The 20813-nt window shown below is 47.3% G+C and overlaps 2 protein-coding genes across 2 annotated transcripts; both read left to right on the top strand.

The window, feature by feature from the left end:
* The first annotated feature begins 8 nt into the window (after positions 1-8).
* Positions 9-7905, top strand: Znf394 (zinc finger protein 394). The gene is made up of 4 exons (XM_006982672.4): positions 9-70; positions 1955-2605; positions 4741-4864; positions 6681-7905. Exons 2-4 carry the CDS (start codon positions 2075-2077, stop codon positions 7706-7708), a joined length of 1683 nt encoding a protein of 560 aa, XP_006982734.4. The 5' UTR covers positions 9-70; positions 1955-2074; the 3' UTR covers positions 7709-7905.
* Positions 7906-9352: 1447 nt separating this feature from the next.
* Positions 9353-19711, top strand: Atp5mf (ATP synthase membrane subunit f). The gene is made up of 4 exons (XM_006982671.4): positions 9353-11942; positions 16534-16641; positions 18824-18940; positions 19556-19711. The coding sequence occupies exons 1-4, from the start codon at positions 11930-11932 to the stop codon at positions 19582-19584; spliced, it is 267 nt and encodes an 88-aa protein (XP_006982733.1). The 5' UTR covers positions 9353-11929; the 3' UTR covers positions 19585-19711.
* The last annotated feature ends 1102 nt before the right edge of the window (positions 19712-20813 follow it).

Genomic DNA, 20813 nt, shown 5'->3' on the forward strand with positions numbered 1-20813 from the left:
AGCGCAGCGGGAGGGAGGAGCTACTTCTGGACCCGCCCCCTTGCAGAGCTGACCAATCAGCGAGCCGCAGGCAAGCTGTTACTAGGGACCTGAGGAAAAGAGCTCTAGTATCTATTTCCCACCCAAAAAACCATAGTTTGCGCCTCGCCCCGCCTCTGCTAGTAAGGCTAGAGGGCGGGTCTTAGGGGCGGGCCCCCACTCTCTCGCGTCTGATTGGTCGAGAACAGCTTCCCCACACTGAGGAATTTAAGTTGGTCTGCACCTTGTTGCCAGCTCACAACCCTTCGGATTCTATCACTGCCCTCGCCACTTTCCCAAACATACCCAAGACATTCTTTACTGCCTCAGTGTCGAGAGCCAGAGACGCATAGGACTACATCTCCCAGGAAGCCACTCGCGAGCAACACAGTCTAGCCAATATGGCTGCGGCTCACCTCGGTCTCCGGGGCTTATTAAGATACTGCACCCGGTGGACTGGACGGCTCTCTGATATTTATCTTACTGCCAGGCCTGATGACATGAGTTCGATCCCTGGGTTCGAGATACCCAAATGTTATGGAAGTCAAAGTCGCTGTGTACGCCCCACCCCCCAGCTCAGGCATTAGGGAAATTAATTTTTTTAATATTAAAAGGCAACAGGGGATCTATTCCGAAGGCAGGGGATTCTCTCAATTGATTGTTCACACTTGCTCTCTTCTCACGACTGCACTTGACAGGCCTTTAAAAAAAAGTAATAATAATAACAACAGATGTAGCAAAGGTAAGATTACTCCAGTAGCCTGGCAGCCTGCCGGCTGGGGAGAAACCACATTTCAAAAAAGGGGAGTTTTGTTTAAATCCTGTTACCCTAAACCATAAATCTCCATCTTTGATAGTTTATCCCTCTCCTATTGTGTTTTGATCACTTCCCAAGTCCTTCGCGGACAGGCAAAGTTCCTGTTGTCACTCCTTAGGGGCACACTGAAACGGACCACTGTGGAACTGCGACCTCTGCAAATAGTTGAAAACCCAGTTAGAGAATAGACCACAGCGCTGTAGGGCGGCAGAGAGGGCGTTTCTTAGGGGTGGTGAGATTGTCATTCTGAAATCCCTGAGTTCCATCTCCAGCACCAAGGAGCTGGGGAGTGAAATAAAAATTACAGGCGCCAGAGAGATGGTTCAATGGTTAGGAACATTTGCTGCTCTCGCCAGATGATCTGGGTTCCCAAAACTTTGATGGCTAACAACCTTCAGTAACTCTAGTTTTAGGGTATTTGATGCCCTCTTCTGGCCTCTGTGTGCACTGTACACAATGTGAATTAGAGATATGTTGCCCACATCCCCCGTCCCACAACCCCTTCGCGCGCGCGCTCCTCCCCATAGTGAGATAGGGTCTCACTGTGTAGCTCTGGCTGTCCTGTAACTCACTATGTAGACCAAGCTGGCCTCGAACTCACAAAGATCCGCCTGCCTCTGCCTCTGGAGTTCTGGGATTAAAGGCATCTGCCACTATTGCCCGGCAGCAACTATTATGTCTCTACGCCATGTTATGGGAGCCGAGAATTGAACCCAGATACTCAATAAGAGCATCTAGTGCCCTTAACCCCTGAACCATCTCTCCCGCCCCCTTTATTTGTTTGTTTGTTTACTTATTTATTTATTTATTTATAGACAGGATTTCTCTGTGTAGCCCTCCCCCGGTTTTACTTTTTAATTTTTGTTTGTTTCTTTGTGTTTTGTTTTGTTTTTTCGTTTTGTTTTGTTTCGTTTTGTTTTCTTTTGTTGAGACGGGGTTTCTCTGTGTAGCCCTGGCTGTCCTGGAGCTCTCTCTGTAGACCAGGCTGGCCTCAAACTCATAGATCTGCCTGTCTCTGCCTCCGAGTGCTAAAGGCGTGTACCACCACCTCCTCGCTCCGCTGCCGCCATCACCACCACCCCGCCCCTTTTTATTTATTTGTTTGTTTGTTTGTTTAAGGACGTGGCCTTGGGCAGCTCCAGTGCAATATGGAAGGCGAACCACCAAGGTGCATCTTAGTCCTCCAGGGTGCTTAGAGAGACCTTGGAAAGGCAAGGCCTCGCCCCAGCGCGTGGGACAATGACGCATTTCCGGCCTGGGTTTGTTTTTCTGTCACCAGCTAAAGAGAGAACTAAAAGCCGTGATCACGGGTATGTGGTGTCTGTAGTGGCCTCTTCGGGGCCCCGTTTTTCCCTTCTAAAAAAAAAAACAACAAGTTCGAGCTGGACGGTCCAGAGACTGATGGCTGCGAGTGCCGGGCTTTGCACGGTGAAAGTGGAGGAGGACTCACCTGGGAGTCAGAGGTCCTCCGGATCCGGAGATTGGCAGAACCCCGAAACTTCGCGAAAACAGTTCAGGCAGTTGCGCTACCAGGAAGTGGCCGGCCCGGAGGAGGCGCTGAGCCGACTCTGGGAGCTCTGTCGGCGGTGGCTGAGGCCGGAGCTGCGCTCCAAAGAGCAGATCCTGGAGCTGCTGGTGCTGGAGCAGTTCCTCACCATCCTGCCGCAGGAGCTCCAAGCCTGCGTGCGGGACCACTGCCCCGAGAGCGGGGAGGAGGCTGCGGCCTTGGCGCGGACTCTACAAGGAGCACTGGACCGGGCTCCACCCCAGGTGAGACGCGGGGGGTCTCTGGGTGGCGCCAGGGAGATGGTTTAGCGTTTAAGATCGTGTAGGGCTCTTCCAGAGGATGAGTTCAGTTCCCAGCACCCACATAGGGTGGCTCACCATCACCTGTAACTAGTTCCAGGGGATCTAATGCCATCTTCCGGACATCTTCAGTCACATGTGTGTGCACACACACAGTGGTAATTTGAATGTGAATGGCTCCTATAGGTTCATATATCGGAATGTGTTAAGTCTGTGAGAGGACACCTTGGAAAACTAGAGTAATACTCCTGACATTTATTACTGGTTTTGAAATATATTTTGATTTTTTTAAAGGCAGAGTCTTAACTATGTAGCCCTAACTGACTTGAACTCATGATATAAACCAGACTGGCCTTGAACTCACAGAGATCCACTTTACCCCACCTCCAAAGTTCAATGCCTAGCTCATGGAAACTAAGCTTGCCTGTGCCATTTGAGATACAATCCACAATCACTGTCAGTGTGAAAAGTCATTTTCTTTTGCATTTTTTGTTCATGTGACTGTGTGTTTGTGTGAACGTGTGCCATGTGTGTGTGAGTGCCTAAGGAGCACATAAAAGGGCATCGGAATCCAGGAGCTGGAGTCACGGGCTGTTGTGAGCTGCCCAAGTGTGGGTGCTGGAAACTGAACTCAGGTTAAGTCTTCCTGGAAGAGCAGGAGGCACTTTTACCTTCTGATCCATCCTGAAAAGGTAACCCAGCCCCTAAGAAGTTAATATTGAAACATTTTCCAGGTCCTCCCCCCAAAATGTCGTTTCATAATTTAGCCGTTTCAGAGGCAGTTTTTTCACCTTAGCACTATGGACATTTTAGTTGTGGGGGACAGACACTCAAGCACTTCAGATTTGGAGAGCTCAGACTAGGAAAATGCTGGAGCGCTAATTTCATCCCTGGCTGAACTGAGATATTCTGACATTGTGAACAGTTTTGCTCACAGGCATTTTCGATACAGGGAACTAAGCCTATATAAGCATACACGTGTTAGTCATGTACATGTGTACATAGTGTGTTTAGTCAGTTCATCACCGTGATAGATACCTAAGACAACTTAAGGAACACAAGATTCACTGGGATTCAGTGGTTTAGAAGTTAAGAGTCCATGGTCGGCTGAATTCATTGTTTCTGGGCTTGGGGCATGGCAGAACACCATAGCAGAAGGGTATGCTGGCATGTTCACTTCCTGGCAGTGAGGAAACAGAGCAGGGATGCAGAAAAGGGTCAGGGAGCTAGAGCTCCCAGGTACACTCCCCTGCATCAGCATCCTCCACCTAGGATGCCTCTTCTCTACTCTTTCTCTCCCCACCCTGCAAATTGAGACATGATCTCATGTAGCCAAGGCTGGCCTAGAACAACTCCCTCTATAGAGGGAAGAGGATGACCCTAAAATTATCCTCCTGTCTCCACCTACTGAGTTCTGGGATTACAGGTGTTTGCTGGCACACCTGGCTTCTGTGGTGCTGGGGCCTAAGCTCAACTTGATGCATGCCAGGCCATGTTTCCCTTTTGATAAGTCACAGTGATAGAACTCAAATATGTTGCTTGTGCCTTTCCCGAATTGTCACAGATGATCCGCAGGAAGTCTTTTCAAGATGGTAGGAGAATGTGGCCTTCTACTGAGAATGGTAACTCTTCTCAGTGCTGTGACAAGAGCAACCTGGGGCAGGGCTTATTTTGGGGTCAAGGTTTAAGAAGAGCTACAGTCTGTGAAGTCGGGAAGGTGTGGCAGAGGGTGTGGCTGGTCACCTAGCTCCACAGTTAGCAGTCAGAAGGAGGTGAATGCTGGTGCTCCCCTTGCCGCCTTCTCTCTCTTCACTCAGTCCAGTGCATCAACCTCTTAAGGGGTTGATCTTCTCCCCACAGTCAGACCTGTCCGGAAATGCTCACACAGGTAAGCCTAGAAGCTTAGTTTGGGGCGATTCTAAATCCAGTCAGGCTGACAGTGAAGATTATCGGTAACAGGTCCCTTTGGTACCCAGTCACTCAGCATCTGCGGTTGTCACTTGACTCACACCAGCTCTCTGGAGACTGGCTTCGCCTTAGACTGGTGGAAATGTCTGCAGTGACAACAAGGACTGAATGGAGATCTTGTGCTGTTCTAGGGTTTCGTGACGTTCAAGGATGTGGCCGAATCTCTGACCTGGGAAGAGTGGGAGCAGCTGGCTGCAGCTCGGAAGGGTTTCTGCAGAGAGAGCACAAAGGAGCCTGGGAGCATCGTTCTGCCTGGTACGCGCTGTTTTCCGATGAGTTGTAGTTTGTGTGGTTTCCCTCCAGTTGCTGTGACCAAACACAGCTTAAGGGAGGAGAGGGTTTATTTGGCTTTCAAGGCCAGGTCACAGTCCATCACTGAGACAAGTCAAGGCAGGAACCGGGCAGCAGGCCCTCTTGCTAGTCCCCACAGCATTACTTCTGACTAAGGAACTCATTTCACAGCCAATGAAGAACAGTAGAAACTGTGAAAGATGTTGTTTGCGGACGGGCTTAGCCTCAGCTAGCACTCCTTTTTTTTTTAAACAACAGGTTTTCTTTTAAATCTTTTACTTATGTGATATGCATGGGTGCGTGCGTGCGTGTGTGCGTGCTTGCGTGCATGCGTGGATCAGAAGACAACTTGTGGGAGCAGGTTTTCTCCTTCCACCATGTGTCTACTGAGGAGGATCCTCAAACTTAAGCTGTCAGGCCTGCTATAGGTGCTTTTATCCACTGAGTGTCCCGCCAGCCCCATCAAGTAGCTTCCTTCCACAGTCAAGGTAGTCCCCCACAGAGAACCCCAATCTGATCTACACAGTTCCTCAGCTGAGGCTTCCCTTCCGTGGGCTGTCAGGTTGACAGTTTTTGCCAACCAGGATTAACAGCTGAGTTCTCCATGATCTGTGGGCTAGTTTGCCTTTCACAAACATGGTTAAGAACCTTAGGATTTCTTTTGTGACCTACGCAAAGTCTGTCTGTATTTTATTTTGTGTGCATGTGTTTGTTTTTAATATTTTGTTGTTGTTGGGTTTTTGAGACAGAATCTCACTATGTAACTCTGGCTAGCCTGGAACTCACTATATAGACTAGGTTAGTTGAACTCACAGAGATCTGCCTGCCTTGGCCTTCCGAGTGCTGGAATTAAGAATGTGTGCCACTACACCTGGCCTTTAATCATTTTTTACCTGTTCTTTGATATGTATATTTTATTATATGTATGAATGGACTTTGATCAGAATCAACCCCCATTCCTTTCTTATCCTTTCCCACTCCCTCTGGAATCCTTCCTCCCAGAATGCCCCTGTTCCTATCCACCTCCCTCTGGAACCCTTCTTTTTCCCAGCATGTTCTCGTCCATTCCTCTCTTACCTCTTCCCTCTCCCTCTGGAAACCTTCTTCTCAACATGCCCCTCCATTCAAGTTTGTGGTGTTTGTTTTAATAAGGGTTTACATGTGCATGAGTATGGGTTTATTTGCTGGAGCATGGTCAACTTAACAATGGCTACATCCTTGAAGAAAATTCACCTTGGCTCCCCCAGCAGTGATTAAGTAGCAGTAGTTCCTCAGCTGGAGGTGGGATCTCATGGGCCCCTCCCCACGTATATGTGTTTGTGAGAGTGAACATGCACATAGTATGGGTGTATGTGTAGAGGCCAGAGGACAATTTATAGACTCTAACCAATCCTGGATTGACCTCCCACTGAGACCTTGCCTTCAGACTTTGGAGCTACCACCCTATGTCCATTATGGCGTACCATGGAGAGACTTTCTCATATTAATCCATCCCACATTCATGGGATAAAGGTGATCCAGCCTGTCCTGTCATCCTTTCCATTTCACCTCTCTTAGTATGAGATCTGTAGCAATGCAGTGGGACCAGGGAAGAATAGTTTGGTGGCTGTAGAAAAAAATACAGAAGCCAAGTGCATGGCCCCGATGGGTTCATTCGGTTTCACCGGAGGCGTTTGGGAGGAACACTTAGACACAGGTTAGAGGTGCTTCCTCTACCAGCATCTCTCTTTAACTGGAACCCAGAGGTGAGATAACAGTAGCTTATGTTTTCATGGTGCAGGCTTGGAAACCAGCGCTTCGAGCACAGACTGGATTCCAAAGCAAGAAACTCTAAAGGAAGCAGAGCCACAGGCATGGACACAAGACGTGTCCCAAGGAAAGGACCCACGATTTACTAAGGGTGGTGACACCCTCGAGGACTGGGAAGAAAAGCTGCCAAAAGACACTGTAGCGCTGCAACTCCAGAGTGCTGCTGAGGAGCAAGGACGCACCACCATCTCACATCTCACTGGTGTGCCCAAGGAAGAAGGAGTTTCTAAAAGTAGTGAACTGGGCAACAGTGCCAGCTTTGGCCTTGGTCAGCACAGCCAGACAGCAGAGAGGCTCAGTACCAATGGTGAATATGGGAACGACCACAAACAAGGCTTCCATGGGAAATGCCGTGCCGTGAAACCTCACGACCCTGTGGACAGTAGTTTGGGGCTCCGTGAAGACAAACCCTATAAATGTGACAGCTGTGAGAAGAGGTTCAGACAGCGCTCAGACCTTTTTAAACACCAGCGGACCCACACAGGCGAGAAGCCCTATCAGTGCCACACATGTGGGAAAAGCTTCAGCCAGAGTACCGCCCTTGTTAAACACCGGCTGACACACACCGGGGAGAAGCCGTACGCATGCCCAGAATGTGGGGAGTGCTTCAGGCAGAGCTCACATCTCAGTCGGCATCAGAGAACCCATGCCAGTGAGAAGTACTACAAATGTGAGGAATGTGGGGAGATCTTTCATATTTCCAGCCTTCCTAAACATCAGAGACTACACAAAGGGGAGAGACCGTATAAATGTGAGGACTGCGAGAAGAGCTTCAAACAGCGCTCAGACCTCTTCAAGCACCAGAGGATCCACACGGGAGAGAAGCCCTATGTGTGTTTCGTCTGTGGGAAAAGCTTCAGTCAGAGTGCAACCCTCATTAAACACCAGAGAACTCACACCGGGGAAAAACCTTATAGATGTCTTCAGTGTGGTGAAAGATTTAGACAGAGTTCACACCTTGTCCGACACCAGAGAATCCACCGAACTATAGTCTCCTAGCTTTCACATGTCTCTGCGTGACTCATGTGGTGGGTTTGCTATTGCTGCTGTTTCTGAGGAAAAGGTCTCACTGTGCAGCCTTGGCTGACCTGGAAGTAGCTATGTAGACCAGGCTGGCCTCAAACTTGTAGATCAACCTGCCTCCACATCTGCCTCCTGAGTGATGAGATTAAAGGTGTACGCCACTGTGCCCAGCATGACTTGTGTTTTGGTTGTTCAGTTGTTTCTTTATCCAGAAACTACGTTCTTTGTCATTTGGAACATTTCAGTCACTCATAGACAGATTTCCCTAGGCCTCTCACATAAGACAGATTAGGTCTGATTTGAACCATTTCTGTTTGTTTTTTGAGACAGTCTCATTATGTAGCTCTGGCTGTCCTGGAATATACTATGTAGACCTGGCTGGCCTAGAACTCACGGAGATTCTCCTACCTCTTTCTTCCAAGTGCTAGGATTAAAGGCATGTTCCACCATGCCTGGCTTGATTTGAACCTTAATACATGCTCTTAATAAATTCTTCTTAATAAACAATTTCATGGGGCGCTGGAGAGATGTTAAAAGCACTAGCTGTTCTTCCTGAGTTCAATTCCCAGCAAACATATGGTGGCTCATAACCATCTGTAATGAGATCTGGGGCCCTCTTCTGGCCTGCATGTATCCCTGCAGGCATAACACTGTATACATAATAAATAAATAAATCTTAACAAAAAAAAATAATTTCATGGGCTGGGTGGTGGTGGTGCACACATTTAATTCCAGCATTGGAGGATAGCGGTGGGGAGAAGCAGGTGGATCTCTGTGAGTTCAAGGCCAGCCTGGTCTATAGAGGGAAGGAGTTCCAGGACAGCCAAGGTTACACAGAGAAATCCTGTCTCAAAAAAAAAATTTTTTTTTTCATTGTGGCACATGCTTTCAGTCCCAGCACTCCAGAGGCAGAGGCAGGCAGATCTCTTGGGTTTGAGGCCAGCCTGGTCTACAAAGGGAGTTCTAGGATAGCCAGGCTACACAGAGAAGCCCTGTTTTGAAAAGAAAATCAGGGGTGGGACTGGAGAGATGGCTCAGCAGTTAAGAGCACTGACTGTTCTTCCAGAGGACCTGAGTTCAATTTCCAGCAACCACATGGTGGCTCACAACCATCTGTAATGAGATCTGGTGCCCTCTTCTGGCCTGCAGGGACACATGCAGACAGAACACTATACATAATAAAATAAATTTTTGTTTTGTTTTGTTTTGTTTTATTTTTTGAGACAGGGTTTCTCTGTGTAGCTTTGTGCCTGTCCTAGATCTCGCTCTGTAGACCAGGCTGGTCTTGAACTCACAAAGATCTGCCTGCCTCTGCTTCCGGAGTGCTGGAATTAAAGGCGTGCGCCACCACCGCCTGGCGAATAAATATTTAAAAAAAAAAAGAAAGGGAATTTCATGGTGCATTTGAATCCTATGGCCTCAGGGTTAAGGAGATGGTTCAGCAGTAAGAGCGCTTGCCACCAAATCAGACGACCTGAATTCTATCCCCGGGACCAACATGGCAAAAGGGAAAAACTGATAACCCAAACGGTGTCTCTGCTCTCACATGCTGTGCCACATACATGCCTCACCCCTACACTAAATAAATGTTTTTTAAAATGCACCTAGGCCTGGGACATTGCTTTGAAGTTTTATTTATTTTTTTCATTTTAAACAAGTTTATTTAAATAAGATGCTTGACTCGACGGAAAAACTATCTAGGATCATTTTGTTCAAGAGTAATTTATCCTGGCTGGGCGGCAGTGGCACACACCTTTAATCCCAGTATTCGGATCACTGTGAGTTCGAGGCCAGCCTTGTCTACAGAGCAAGATCTAGGATAGGCACCAAAACTACACAGAGAAATCCTGTCTTGAAAAATAAACAAACCAAGAGATTTCCCTACATGTAACAACTATGTACAAAAAAGTAATAAAATTGTCCTTGGTTTTACAATGATAAAAACATTAAAATTCTCCGGTCAAACAAGGTATGCAAGGATTTTATGGTGTTGGATTCTTTCATTACAACAATGAGAGCAAAATAACTTACTGGAATATGAAGTCAAGAGCTGAATGAGCATGCCACTAATGGAGAAGGGGGATATTTTCACAGAACCAGTGCTTTCCCCCAGACCATCTCCATGTGATGTCAGCCAAAACAGAACAGTGGCTGTTCGGTTTAAAAAAGAAGAAATGGGGACAGAGAAGTAAAAGAATAAAGAAAACTAGACTGTAGTAGGATGTGGTGGAACCAAATTGCGGCTTTCTAATTAGGAATGCATTCTTGATGTGTAACAAAATTGTGGAGTAAAGTAGCAGGTTTAGTCCACACTGAAAAGAGTGGACACCTGTCTGCTGCTGGAACATACCAATCGCATCTTCGTCCTCCACTTCCAGCTGTGCAGGCGTGTCTGAAGTCTGCTGACCCCTTGTCTCAGTAGGAACAGCCTCCTGCTCTCCTAACAACTCCCAGTAAATTTTGCTTACTGCAGTCCCTTTTTTCTGGAACAGTTCTTTTTCCCTAATGCTTTGCCACTAAACTCCAAAAGCCAGTCCAAATATCCAGAAATGAGCTCAACTTGGACGATACAGGATTTCTGGCAGTTACATAAGCCAGCATTCCTGAGGAACGTGTGAAGCCAGTTTCCCTCTGCCAAAATGAATCAATTCCCCTCACTCTGGCAAAAGAGACATATTGCTACCTAGGGTGTCTATCAACATATCAAAGTACATGCTGGCCTCCAGGCTCCCTCAGTATTACAAGTACTTGTTACCCATTTCAAAGTCCATGCGGTAACATCCTGGCATCTCCCTGGTTTCTCTTTCCCCAGCTATTCATTCTCCTTATAACCCTACTATTCTCCATATGTTCTATGTTCTGTTTTTGCCCCTGCCTCTCTTTTTGAAACGGGGTTTCTCTGTGTATTCCCGGATGTCCTCACTCTGTAGATCATGCTGGCCTCAAACTCAGAGATCCACCTCTGCCTCCCGAGTAAATTAAAGGAGTGCACCTCCACAGCCTGGCTTCACTGGTTTCTCTATTCTCTATCCCCTCCTCTCTCACACAAATAGCCCTGGCCATATCCAGTTTGTTGGCCATGTTCAGTCTATTTCTCTCTCCACTCTGGACTCTACCAGATGGCTGTTTTCTCTCTCGCACGCGCGCGCGTCTACAATAAAAACCTTCCCCCTATGGGAGCTGGGAAGATGGCTAAAAGTTAAAAGCACTTGTTACTCTTCCAGAGGACCCAGGTATGATTCCCACGACCCACATAAGAGCTCACAACTCCAGCTCCAGGGGATCCAGTGCCCTCTTTTGACCTCAGTGGGCCCTGCATGCATGTGGTATACAGACATACATGCAGGCAATACCCATACACATCAAAACAAAACAACAAAAACCCCTTCACCTTAATCATGCCATGGAGCAGTCATGTCAGTTTATATAGGTAGTGCACACCTGTAATTCCGACACTTGAGATGCTGAGGCTGGAGGAAAGTTCGAAGCCAACCTAGAACACATACCAGACTGACTCTGTCATTTCATACAGTTTTGCTGTATCCAAGGTTGGAAAAGAGAATGCCCAAAGTTGGGAATTAGTGGTAAGATAATTGCCTGTAGCCATATGGTAGCCTGACCTTGGCCCGAACACAGCTTGAGCCTGAACTTTCTTCTGTTGGTCAGATAAACTACCTTTATGAGCTTTAGAAGGTCAGTCTTTGCAATCATCATGGAAACCACGTAAGCATCTTGAGTGGAACTCCAGAGGAGTCTGGGGTCAGAGCCCCAGTGAATAGCGGGTCAAAGGAATTGGGGAGGGCACGAAATGTTCCTGCCTTCAAGACTTCTCTGCTTTTCTTTTTTTTCTTTACAGCATGGAATGAAACCAGAGCCTGGAGCACTCAGGATTGGGGCACATCTCTAACCCCCCTCTCTCTCTTTCTCATTTCTCAGATCCAAAGGCAGAGGACAAAAAACCAGAACGTCCCTCTTCCCTTTTGTTCTTTTCTTCCGTCTGGTCCCAAAAGGCAGGGTCCGCGGGGACTTTCCTCTGAAGGAGCTGCCCTCCCCTTCAAGGCACCCTCGAGTTCCACGCTCCACCTAAGGACGACCTACTTCCGGCGAGCCTCCGCTCCCCGCGCCCGCACCGGGGCTTACTCCCTTCCCAGCAGCCCGCGCGCCCAGCAGGGTTTTTGCGGACACCGGGACTGCAAGATGGCGTCGGTCGGTGAGTCGTCGGCTCCTCCCTGGCCGCGGGGTTAGCAGCCCGAGCTGGGCGCAGGATCTAGGATCCTCACGGTGGGGTGAGGAGGGGCTGCGGGGACACTTGCCCTTCTCCCGGGGACTTCACCGCGGCCTCCCCTGAGGCGCGCTGGACACTTGCTCCGAGGGTCTGCGGTTGCGCGCCCGCCTCCGTGCACTCTGCGGCGGATTACGGCTGTGCACCGCAGGGCCGGGCGGTGGAAGGCCGAGGCAGCCTGCAGCGGCTTCTCCGGGCCTGCACCTGCCTGCGCTGTCGGGAACCATGTGTTTGCCTCTCCGCTGAGGACTAAGCTGCTGCTTTTTTTCCTCCTGCGACGCAGATCCGGGGGCGCTTGAACTTGTAGGCACGGCAGCGCCTGTCCGTCCCAGAGCTGAGGTTCAGATTAAGGTTCAGGAGCAGCAGTTACCTCGGATGGGTCCGGACACATTATGTGACACACGCTTCATTTGAACACGCCTACCGAGGTGAAGTGACCTGTTCAAGGTCACAAGTCCTGAGAGCCTAGTTGGGATTCAGACCTCGGTTGGCGGGGCCTCTTGGTAAATGGGATTCATTCGCAAAGATTTCCATGTGACAGACAAGCAAGCGTTCCTTTAACACGCGCGTGTTAATCGTTACACTCGTACACCATTGTGCACTGCTGGAATTACATATTATGTGTATGATGTGTGTGTCTAGGTATGGTCAAGGGAGTGCTGGAGCTTGTGTGCAGCCGGCTAGAGGACAACTTTGAGGAGTGGCTTCTCCTTCCTGGGATGAAACTCCAATAGTCAGCTAGCCATTTCACGGTTGTCTCCTCCCCTCCCTTTGAGACAGGGTTTCTCCGTCGTAGCCCAGGTTGGCCCTGAACTTGCAGCCTCTGTTGTTAGCCTCTGTTTCTGAGTGCTAGGATGACAGGCCTATGCCGCTGTGCTCTGCTTGATCCTGTATTCTTTATCTCAGCCTGCAAAGATGAAAGGGTGGGGTGTCTAAAAATGGAGTGTGAAGAAGCTGAGGTTTGTTTGGTTGGTTTGGTTTTTGGCTTTTCAAGACCAGGGTTTCTTTGTGTAGTCCTAGCTATCTTGGAACTCGCTCTGTAGACCAGGTTGGCCTCAATTTCAGAGACCTGCCTGCCTCTACCTCCCAAGTGCTGGGACTACCACCCAGGGCTTTAGAAGCCATTCTATCTGTAAAATGCCAGGAGATTATTAATGCACACAGTGTTTTCAGAAGACAGTGTGAAGAGCATTGATGAGACTGCTTAAGAGGTTGAAGAAGGATTCCCCAAGTTAAGGCCAGCCTGGGCTATATAAGTAGACCATTCTCAAAAAAAAAAAAAAAAAAAAAAAAAAAAAGTTTAAATTTGGCGCTCCCCGCCCCCCTCTTTTTTTTTAAGACAGGTTCTCTCTAAATAGCCCTAGCTGTCCTAGAACTCACTATGTAGACCCGGCTGTCCTTGAACTCAAAGAAATCTCCCTGCTTCTGCCTCCTGGGTGTTGGAATCAAAGGCAGTGTACCACCATACCAGGCTTGAAGTTTTCGATCTTATTTAATAAGTAGATGATTAGTGTGAGGAGCCCTTTGGACTAAGGACTAAAAAGTTTAGTACACTTAGTTAGCTGGAGGTGGTAATGCACAACTGTCATTCTAGCACTTGGAGAGGTGAGGCAGGGGGATGGCCATAAGTTTAAGGCCATTCAGTACTACATAGAAATACCCTGTCTCAAACCAAAAGATAATTTAGTTCAAGAAAGATATTTGGGGCTGGGTAATAGAGTTATAGCTTTGTTGGTAAAGTGCTTGGCTAGCATGCACAAAGTCCTGGGTTCTACCACCAGCACCACATAAAACCTGTGATTCTAGCATTTGGAAGGTGGCAGGATCGGGTATCCAACAACATCCGTGGTACACAGCAGCAAGTTTAATTCCAGCTTGTAAGACCCTGTCTTTAAAAAAAAATAAAAAATAAAAAACCTAATAGACAGGGCATGGTGTCACATGAGAGTGTGTGTGTGTGTGTGTGTGTGTGTGTGTGTGTGTGTGTGTACGTGCACAGAAGAGCCATAAGGAAACTATAGAGATCAGAAAACAGCTTTCCAGGGTTTTAACCACTGCACATACTTTTTTGCAGGGAGGGAGGTTCAAGACAGAGTTTCTCTGTGTAACAGCCCTAGCTGTCCTGGAACTAGCTCTGTAGTCCAGGCTGGCCTTACTGCACATACTTTTAATCCCAGTTCTCTGGAGGCAAAGGCAGGCAGATCTCTTGAGTTCAAGGTCAGCCTGATTTGCATATCAAGTTCTAGGACAGCCAGGGCTATAGAGACCTTGTTTCAAGAAACAAAGATAATGGAACAAAATCGCTGGCCCACAATGCAGGACTCCGTTGATGTGAGCTGGACATCTGGATTTCCTCTGGGGCACTTGAATAAGATCAGTTCACATAACCTGACTTATTCACTGTTACTCTGGTAAAGGAATTGGAGTTTATGCCTCCTAAGTATTGATTTTTTTTTTTAAGTGAGGGAAGTAACAGTTACTAGTAGCACATAAGATTTGGGAATGGGGGTGTTGTCTAGGATGTCTCAGTGGTTAAGAGCACTTGTTGCTCTTGCAGAGGACCAGAGCTTGGTTCCCAGCTCCCACATGGTTCATATTCATCTGTAACTCCAGTTCCAGGGCATTTGATGCCTTCCTCTTACCTCTTTGGATACCAGGCTTGAATATGGTGTACATACATGCATGCAAGCAAAATACTCAAGTACATATAATAAAAATAAATATTTTGTAAAAGTTTTAAATGATTTTATTTTTATTTTATGTGCATTGTTATTTTGCCTGCATGTGTGTCTGATGGTGTCAGAGCCCCTGGAATGGAATTACAGACAGTTGTGACCTGCCATGTGAATGCTGGGAATTAAACTTGGATCCTCTGGAAGAGCAGCCAGTATTCTTAACCACTGAGCCATCTCTCCAACTTCGTTAAAATAAATCTTTTTATTTTTATTTATTTTTATTTATTTATTTTTTTGAGACAGGGTCTCTGTATGAAGCCCTGTCTGTCCTAGAACTTACTATGTAGGCTGGCCTTGAATTTACAGAGATATACCTGCCTGTCTCCAGAGTGCTGGGATGATAAAAGTCATGTACCACCATGCTCAGCTTTTCAAAATTATTTTTTGTTAACAATATTTTGTGTGTGCAAGCATATTCATGCCACAGCGTGCATGTGGAAGTTAAAGAACAATTTGTGGGAGTCGGTTCTCCTCCAAACCCTTGGATGTTCTCAGGCACAGATCCCCAGGAGTTGGACAGACCTATCCTGAGATTGGTTTCCAGAGCATGGAGACAAGTTGTGAGATTTGATTCACTTCCTTCCAGTGTATGGGTTCCTCTCACCGTGGGGTGATCATTAACTCTGTGTGACGACTGAAGGGAACGCAGAACTGGGAGGTTGGCTTGGTGGTTAAGAACACTTGTTATTCTTCTAGAGGTCTAGAGGACCTGGGTTTGGTTCCCGGCACCCACATAACGTGCCTCACAAACCACTGTAACTACAGCTCCTTGCGATCTGAACCATTTGTCCTCTTGGGGCACTTGTACTTATGTGGACATACCTGACACACACATAATTAAAAATAAATCTTTAAAGTAAATGAAAAAGGAAGGCAAATGTTAGGAATTTATTTATTTATTATATATGCAGTGTTCTGCCTGCATGTTTGCCTGCACACCAGAAGAGGGCACCAGATCTCATTACAGATGGTTGTAAGCCACAATGTGGTTGCTGGGAATTGAACTCAGGACCTCTGGAAGAGCAGCCAGTGCTTTTAACCTCTGAGCCATCTCTCCAGTGTGATTTTTATTTTTTTGAGACAGTTTTGTTTGTAGTTCACACTTTGATATCTTGATCATCGTGTCCACACCTCCTGAGAGCTGGGATTACAGGTGTGTGCCACCATGCTTGACTTAAATGTTAGCTTTATAGTGCTCTATGCTGCTCTCCATTTTATTCTTTATTCTTTTTTTTCCCCCTTGGAGTTGAGGATCGAACCCAGGCACTTGAGCTTGCTAGGCAAGTGCTCTACCAACCCCCTCCATTTTATTCTTTTTTGTGGCCCTTAGCTCTCTTCTTTACAGTCATTCTCAGTAAGCTATTAGACATATTGTCGGTTTATAAAGCTTTTTTCTTTTTTAATCTTACTTTTTAGGTGTATGGGTATTTTTGCCTGTGTGCATGTCTGTACACCACATAACATGCTTGGTGCCAGAGGGGACCAGATTATAGACTGTTAGGAGCTGCCATGTGGATGCTGGGAATTAAATCCAGGTCCTCTGAGTTCTTGTCTGCTGAGCCATCTCTCCAGCCCTTGGTGTTTAAAGCTTTTACTAAACAGCTCTATCACATAGGCTTAGGCCTACAATAGTGGTTTTGGTTGATATATTTAATCAGAAAATGACTGATGGGCAGCATCTGTGTACTTCATATACCTGCAAGAACAGTTGAAATGGTACATGGAAGAGTGCTGTGTGTGTGGCTGAAAGGTTCGTCAGTGTTTTTGTTTTGTTTTTCTTGCAGTGCCACTGAAGGATAAGAAGCTCATGGAGGTTAAACTTGGAGAGCTGCCAAGCTGGATAATGATGCGGAATTTCACCCCCAACGGCATAGTGGGGGCCATTAAGAGAGGTCAGTGTCTCGGGGTGTGAGGACAAGAGCAGTGCTCTTGTCTTCCGGTCTCTTTTTGCGGTGAGGTAGTCTGGCTGATAAAGGCCTTTCTGTCCTGAGATTTGTTGGTTTTGTAGAGGGGACGATGATGGTGGTTAATTCCTGAATTTCTGTGTTTGCGTGAGCCCATCAAAGGCTGACTGTGAAGCTGGGAATGGTGGAGCACGCCTGGATCTCTGAGAGTTCCAGGACAGCCAGGGCTGTTACGCAGAGATAATTCTAAACGAAATAAAACAAAGGCTGACTATGTGGGAAGGGCAACGGCTCAGTGGGTGATGGGGTTGCTGTGCAAGCATGAAGATGTGAGTTTTGGTTCCCAGTGCCCGTGTTAAAAGCTCTGTGTGGCCCGGCGGCAGTGGCGCACACCTTTAATCCCAGCACTCGGAGGCAGAGGCAGGCAGATCTCTGTGAGTTTGAGGCCAGCCTGGCTACAGAGTGAGTTCCAGGACAGCCAAGGCTGTTACACAGAGAACCCGTCTCAAAAAAACAAACAAAAAAAGCAGTGTGTGCCTGTGGTTCCAGCACTGAGAGGCAGAGATAGGAGGATCCCTCCCAGGAGCTCACTGGCTGCTAGTTAGTCTAGCTAACTGGTCAGCTCCAAGTTCAGTGAGCCACCTGTCTCAAAACATGGAGACCAATAACTACCTGACGCCGACCTCTGCCTCCACACACTTTCTCTCACATCTGTGAACGGGAAAATGCACACGCCATTTGCATGCATACACATAAAAACAACAACAAAGGTGAGCTCTGAGATGTTTCAGCCCAGGAAATGTTTTGCATCTTTTGAGGCCATGAACTAGCCTTGAACTTTCCTTGAACCTACCTCAGCCTCCCAAGTAATGGTGCCACCATGCCCAGCTCAAAATAAATTTATTGCTTTGGATCAGTGCCTCTGTCTTGGAGGAAACTGAAAAACCAGATGTGTTTACACACACCTGTACTTCTAGCACTAGGAAGCTGGAGGCAGGAGGATCTAGAGTTCATTGTCACCTTTACCAAATTTGTTGGCTGTGATACATGAGACTCTAGTTTCAAAAAGAAAAATTATAAATAAACAAAACAAAGACTTCTTTGAGAAGAAAATGAGTTTGAATCATGGTGGTCACCAGCCTGTACCATGCTCATCCTTCTTCAAGCCTTCCTAAACATTTCAAACGGCCCATCCTTGAGGCCTGTGCACATAGTAAGTACAGGACTGGCCAGATCTTCAGTGGAGTCATGCATGGCCTCTGGCCTCCTCAAGGGATGTATTTTCCTAATCTGGCCACCCCATGCTATCATTCCTGTGGCTTGGTCTTAACGCTTTCCCTCCAGTTCTGCCCTCAGAATATTCTACCTTGTACCCCCATGTCTATTTACAGCTGTCCAGGAAATTAATGTGGCCTATGGTTATAGCTCCTCCTGGGCAATCCTTGGAATTTTAAACTTTTAATAATGCCTATCAAAACATTCCGTTTTGTTGTTGTTTGGATCTCACTATATAGCTGTGACTGCAATAAAACTTGTAGAGCAGGCTGGTCTGAACTCAAGAGACGACCCCCCCCCCCCCCCCCCCCCCCCCCGCTTTACCTCTGAGGTGCCTTTTTTGTTTGTTATGAGACAGGGTCTCGGGTAAGCAGGTCTCAAATTCAGTTTGTAACTGAAGATAACTTTGAACTTGTGATCCTTCTGCCTCTACCCACAGTGGACCATCTCACCTTGTTCATTCTTTTTCACTAACTAGAGTATGTTTATACCCTCTCTGGTGAATGCACCTGGCTGCTTATATTTAAGGCACTCAGTGCTGTCATGAAGGGCTTCATTAGTCAACCTAGCTGGCTCTGGTGAAGTAGCCCTTATTGGGGGTTGGAATCTGGGGCAGAATTAGAATAAGAGGGTCCCCAGGCTGGAGGTGGGGGTGAAGTAGGGAGCAAAGATTAACAAGCTGAGCCAAATTTATAAGGCTAAAGCCAAAGAAAGTGTAGCTGCCCTATTAAAATGGGCCTTAGCTCTGGGGCTAGTCTTGGGTCATGGGGACAGAACCCCACAGGGCATTTGTGCTGTCCACCATCATCAGTAAATGTAGGGTGGGTTGCTGTGAGAGCCCCCGCGATCCCACTGTACACTGCATTATTGGCAGCAAGCGCCTCCTCTGTTGCAGGTTCTGACCGGTATTACAACAAGTACATCAACGTGCGGAAAGGCAGCATCTCGGGGATTACCATGGTGCTGGCAGCCTACGTGGTTTTCAGCTACTGCCTTTCTTACAAGGAACTCAGTAAGTGCTGTGGCATGACTCAGCTTCCTGCTACCCAGGATGCTGGCTTTGTTAGATGTGGCAATCCACAATCAGCAGTGGAGCTTTGGGATGCTCCTTACCCTTTCTTCAGCCTGAAGGGAAGTTACAGTCATGTGGCATGTATGATACCATTTTAAGTGAGGAGCTTATGAAAAAAATCACAGGAAAGATAAGATGGAATTAGGCTAAAGTTTAGTGTTTGGGAAGCATAATATACAATGCTGAAAACTGGCGTGTCTTCCTGGCAGCCAATGTGAAGAAGGAGGCAGTGGGCTGAGTAGTATGACCCAGTGTCTGGCACAGCACGGCTATTCCTGTCTCAGGCCTGGGCTGGTGAAACCTGATGGGAGACTGGGAGCAGCAGCCTCTGTTGATTTCACAGCTGTTCTCACAGCCCCAGCTCCTGCCAGTCTCATTGGACCTGGGCAACACTGCTAGTTGGGGGGCTATTAAGGAAACCAGTTTAGGCATCTCACGTGGGAGAAAATTAGCCAGATGGCAGGTCCTAAGGATTCGCTGATTGTGAACTGTTGCCATCACTCGCCTATGCTTTCACTGGAACACATAGTGGGAGACTGTTTTTCCTAACTTTAGAACATGAGCGGCGACGCAAGTACCACTGAAGAAGGGTCACTGTGGAGGGCGCTGCACCCCGGAACACAACCGCCTGCCCCACTCCCATCCATGAATCCAACTGTGGCTGAGTCTTCATAAGAACTGGTGTCCAATAAAAGGTGACTGGCTCATGCACTGCTTGCCTGGAGTATTATGTTCTGTGCTTCTGTTCCTTTGTCACACAGCCCACGACTGGCTCTGTACACTGCTGTGTTGCTTGGGATTGTGTCCCAGCTCACTGTGGGTAGCATGTCATCTGGGGCTCAACTGCCCAAGAGGCCTGTCCTCTGCCATAAGCACTGTGGCTGTTTAGAGGTGCTGTGGCCTTTGGTTGGCAGGCAAAACAAAGCATGGGCCCTGACTCATGACAATTTTTCTTTTGGGGGACAGAGTCTCTACTTAGCTCTGGCTGTCCTGAAATTCACCACGCAGACCAGGCTGGGCTCAAAGAACCAGCCTGCCTCTGCCTCACAAGTGATAGATCAAAGATGTGGGCTACCACACCTGGCTTTTTAAAGAAATTTTGTGCACGGGTCTTTTCCCTGCATGTATGTATGTATGTATGTATGTATATATATATATATATATATATATATATATGTATATGTATATGTATATGTATATATGTATGTATGCACATCACATGTGCCTGGTGCCCACAAAGATTATTGAATCCCTTGGAACTAGTTATTAGCTGCCATTTGGGTTCTGGGAATAAAACACAGGTACTGTAAGAGCAGTAAATATTTTTAAATTACAATTTTAAATTATGTGTATAGGTATTTGCCCCCCCGCCCTATGTATGTATGTATGTGTATGTATGTATGTATGTATGTATGTATGTATGTATGTATACACACATACACACACAACTTATTATCTGGACCATTTGTGTTCCTGATACTACAGAAGCCAGTGGAGGGGGTATGAGATCCCCAGGAACTGGAGTTACAAGTGGTTGTGGGTGCTAGGAATCAACTAGGGGCCTCTGAAGAACAGCCAGTGCTTATAACTAAGCCATCTCTCCAGCCCACTCCTGGACATTTTAACAATGTGGGGGATTTGGGGATAGATAGCATGAATGTCTTCCAACCCTCCTTTCTCATGAGGACTACCAGTGTACTGGTAAAATGGCTCGAGTTAAGACTTTGTGGATGGGTGGTAAGGTACCAGCCTGCCTAAAGCCAGCCCTCCACTCTCCCTGCAGCACTCCCCATTGCTGCCTCTTCAAGATTTA

The sequence above is a fragment of the Peromyscus maniculatus genome, chromosome 23 (genome assembly GCF_049852395.1).
Source record: "Peromyscus maniculatus bairdii isolate BWxNUB_F1_BW_parent chromosome 23, HU_Pman_BW_mat_3.1, whole genome shotgun sequence".
NCBI classification, from domain to species: Eukaryota; Metazoa; Chordata; class Mammalia; order Rodentia; family Cricetidae; genus Peromyscus; species Peromyscus maniculatus.

What these genes read in the sequence shown, in the direction of transcription:
- Znf394 (XM_006982672.4), top strand. Translation starts at nt 2,075, where the DNA reads ATGACGCATTTCCGGCCTGGGTTTGTTTTTCTGTCACCAGCTAAAGAG. An exon ending in TGGACCGGGCTCCACCCCAG is followed by an intron (nt 2,606 to 4,740) that starts GTGAGACGCGGG and finishes GTGCTGTTCTAG; the next exon opens with GGTTTCGTGACGTTCAAGGA. An exon ending in TGGGAGCATCGTTCTGCCTG is followed by an intron (nt 4,865 to 6,680) that starts GTACGCGCTGTT and finishes TTCATGGTGCAG; the next exon opens with GCTTGGAAACCAGCGCTTCG.
- Atp5mf (XM_006982671.4), top strand. An exon ending in AGTGGGGGCCATTAAGAGAG is followed by an intron (nt 16,642 to 18,823) that starts GTCAGTGTCTCG and finishes CCTCTGTTGCAG; the next exon opens with GTTCTGACCGGTATTACAAC. An exon ending in CCTTTCTTACAAGGAACTCA is followed by an intron (nt 18,941 to 19,555) that starts GTAAGTGCTGTG and finishes TCCTAACTTTAG; the next exon opens with AACATGAGCGGCGACGCAAG.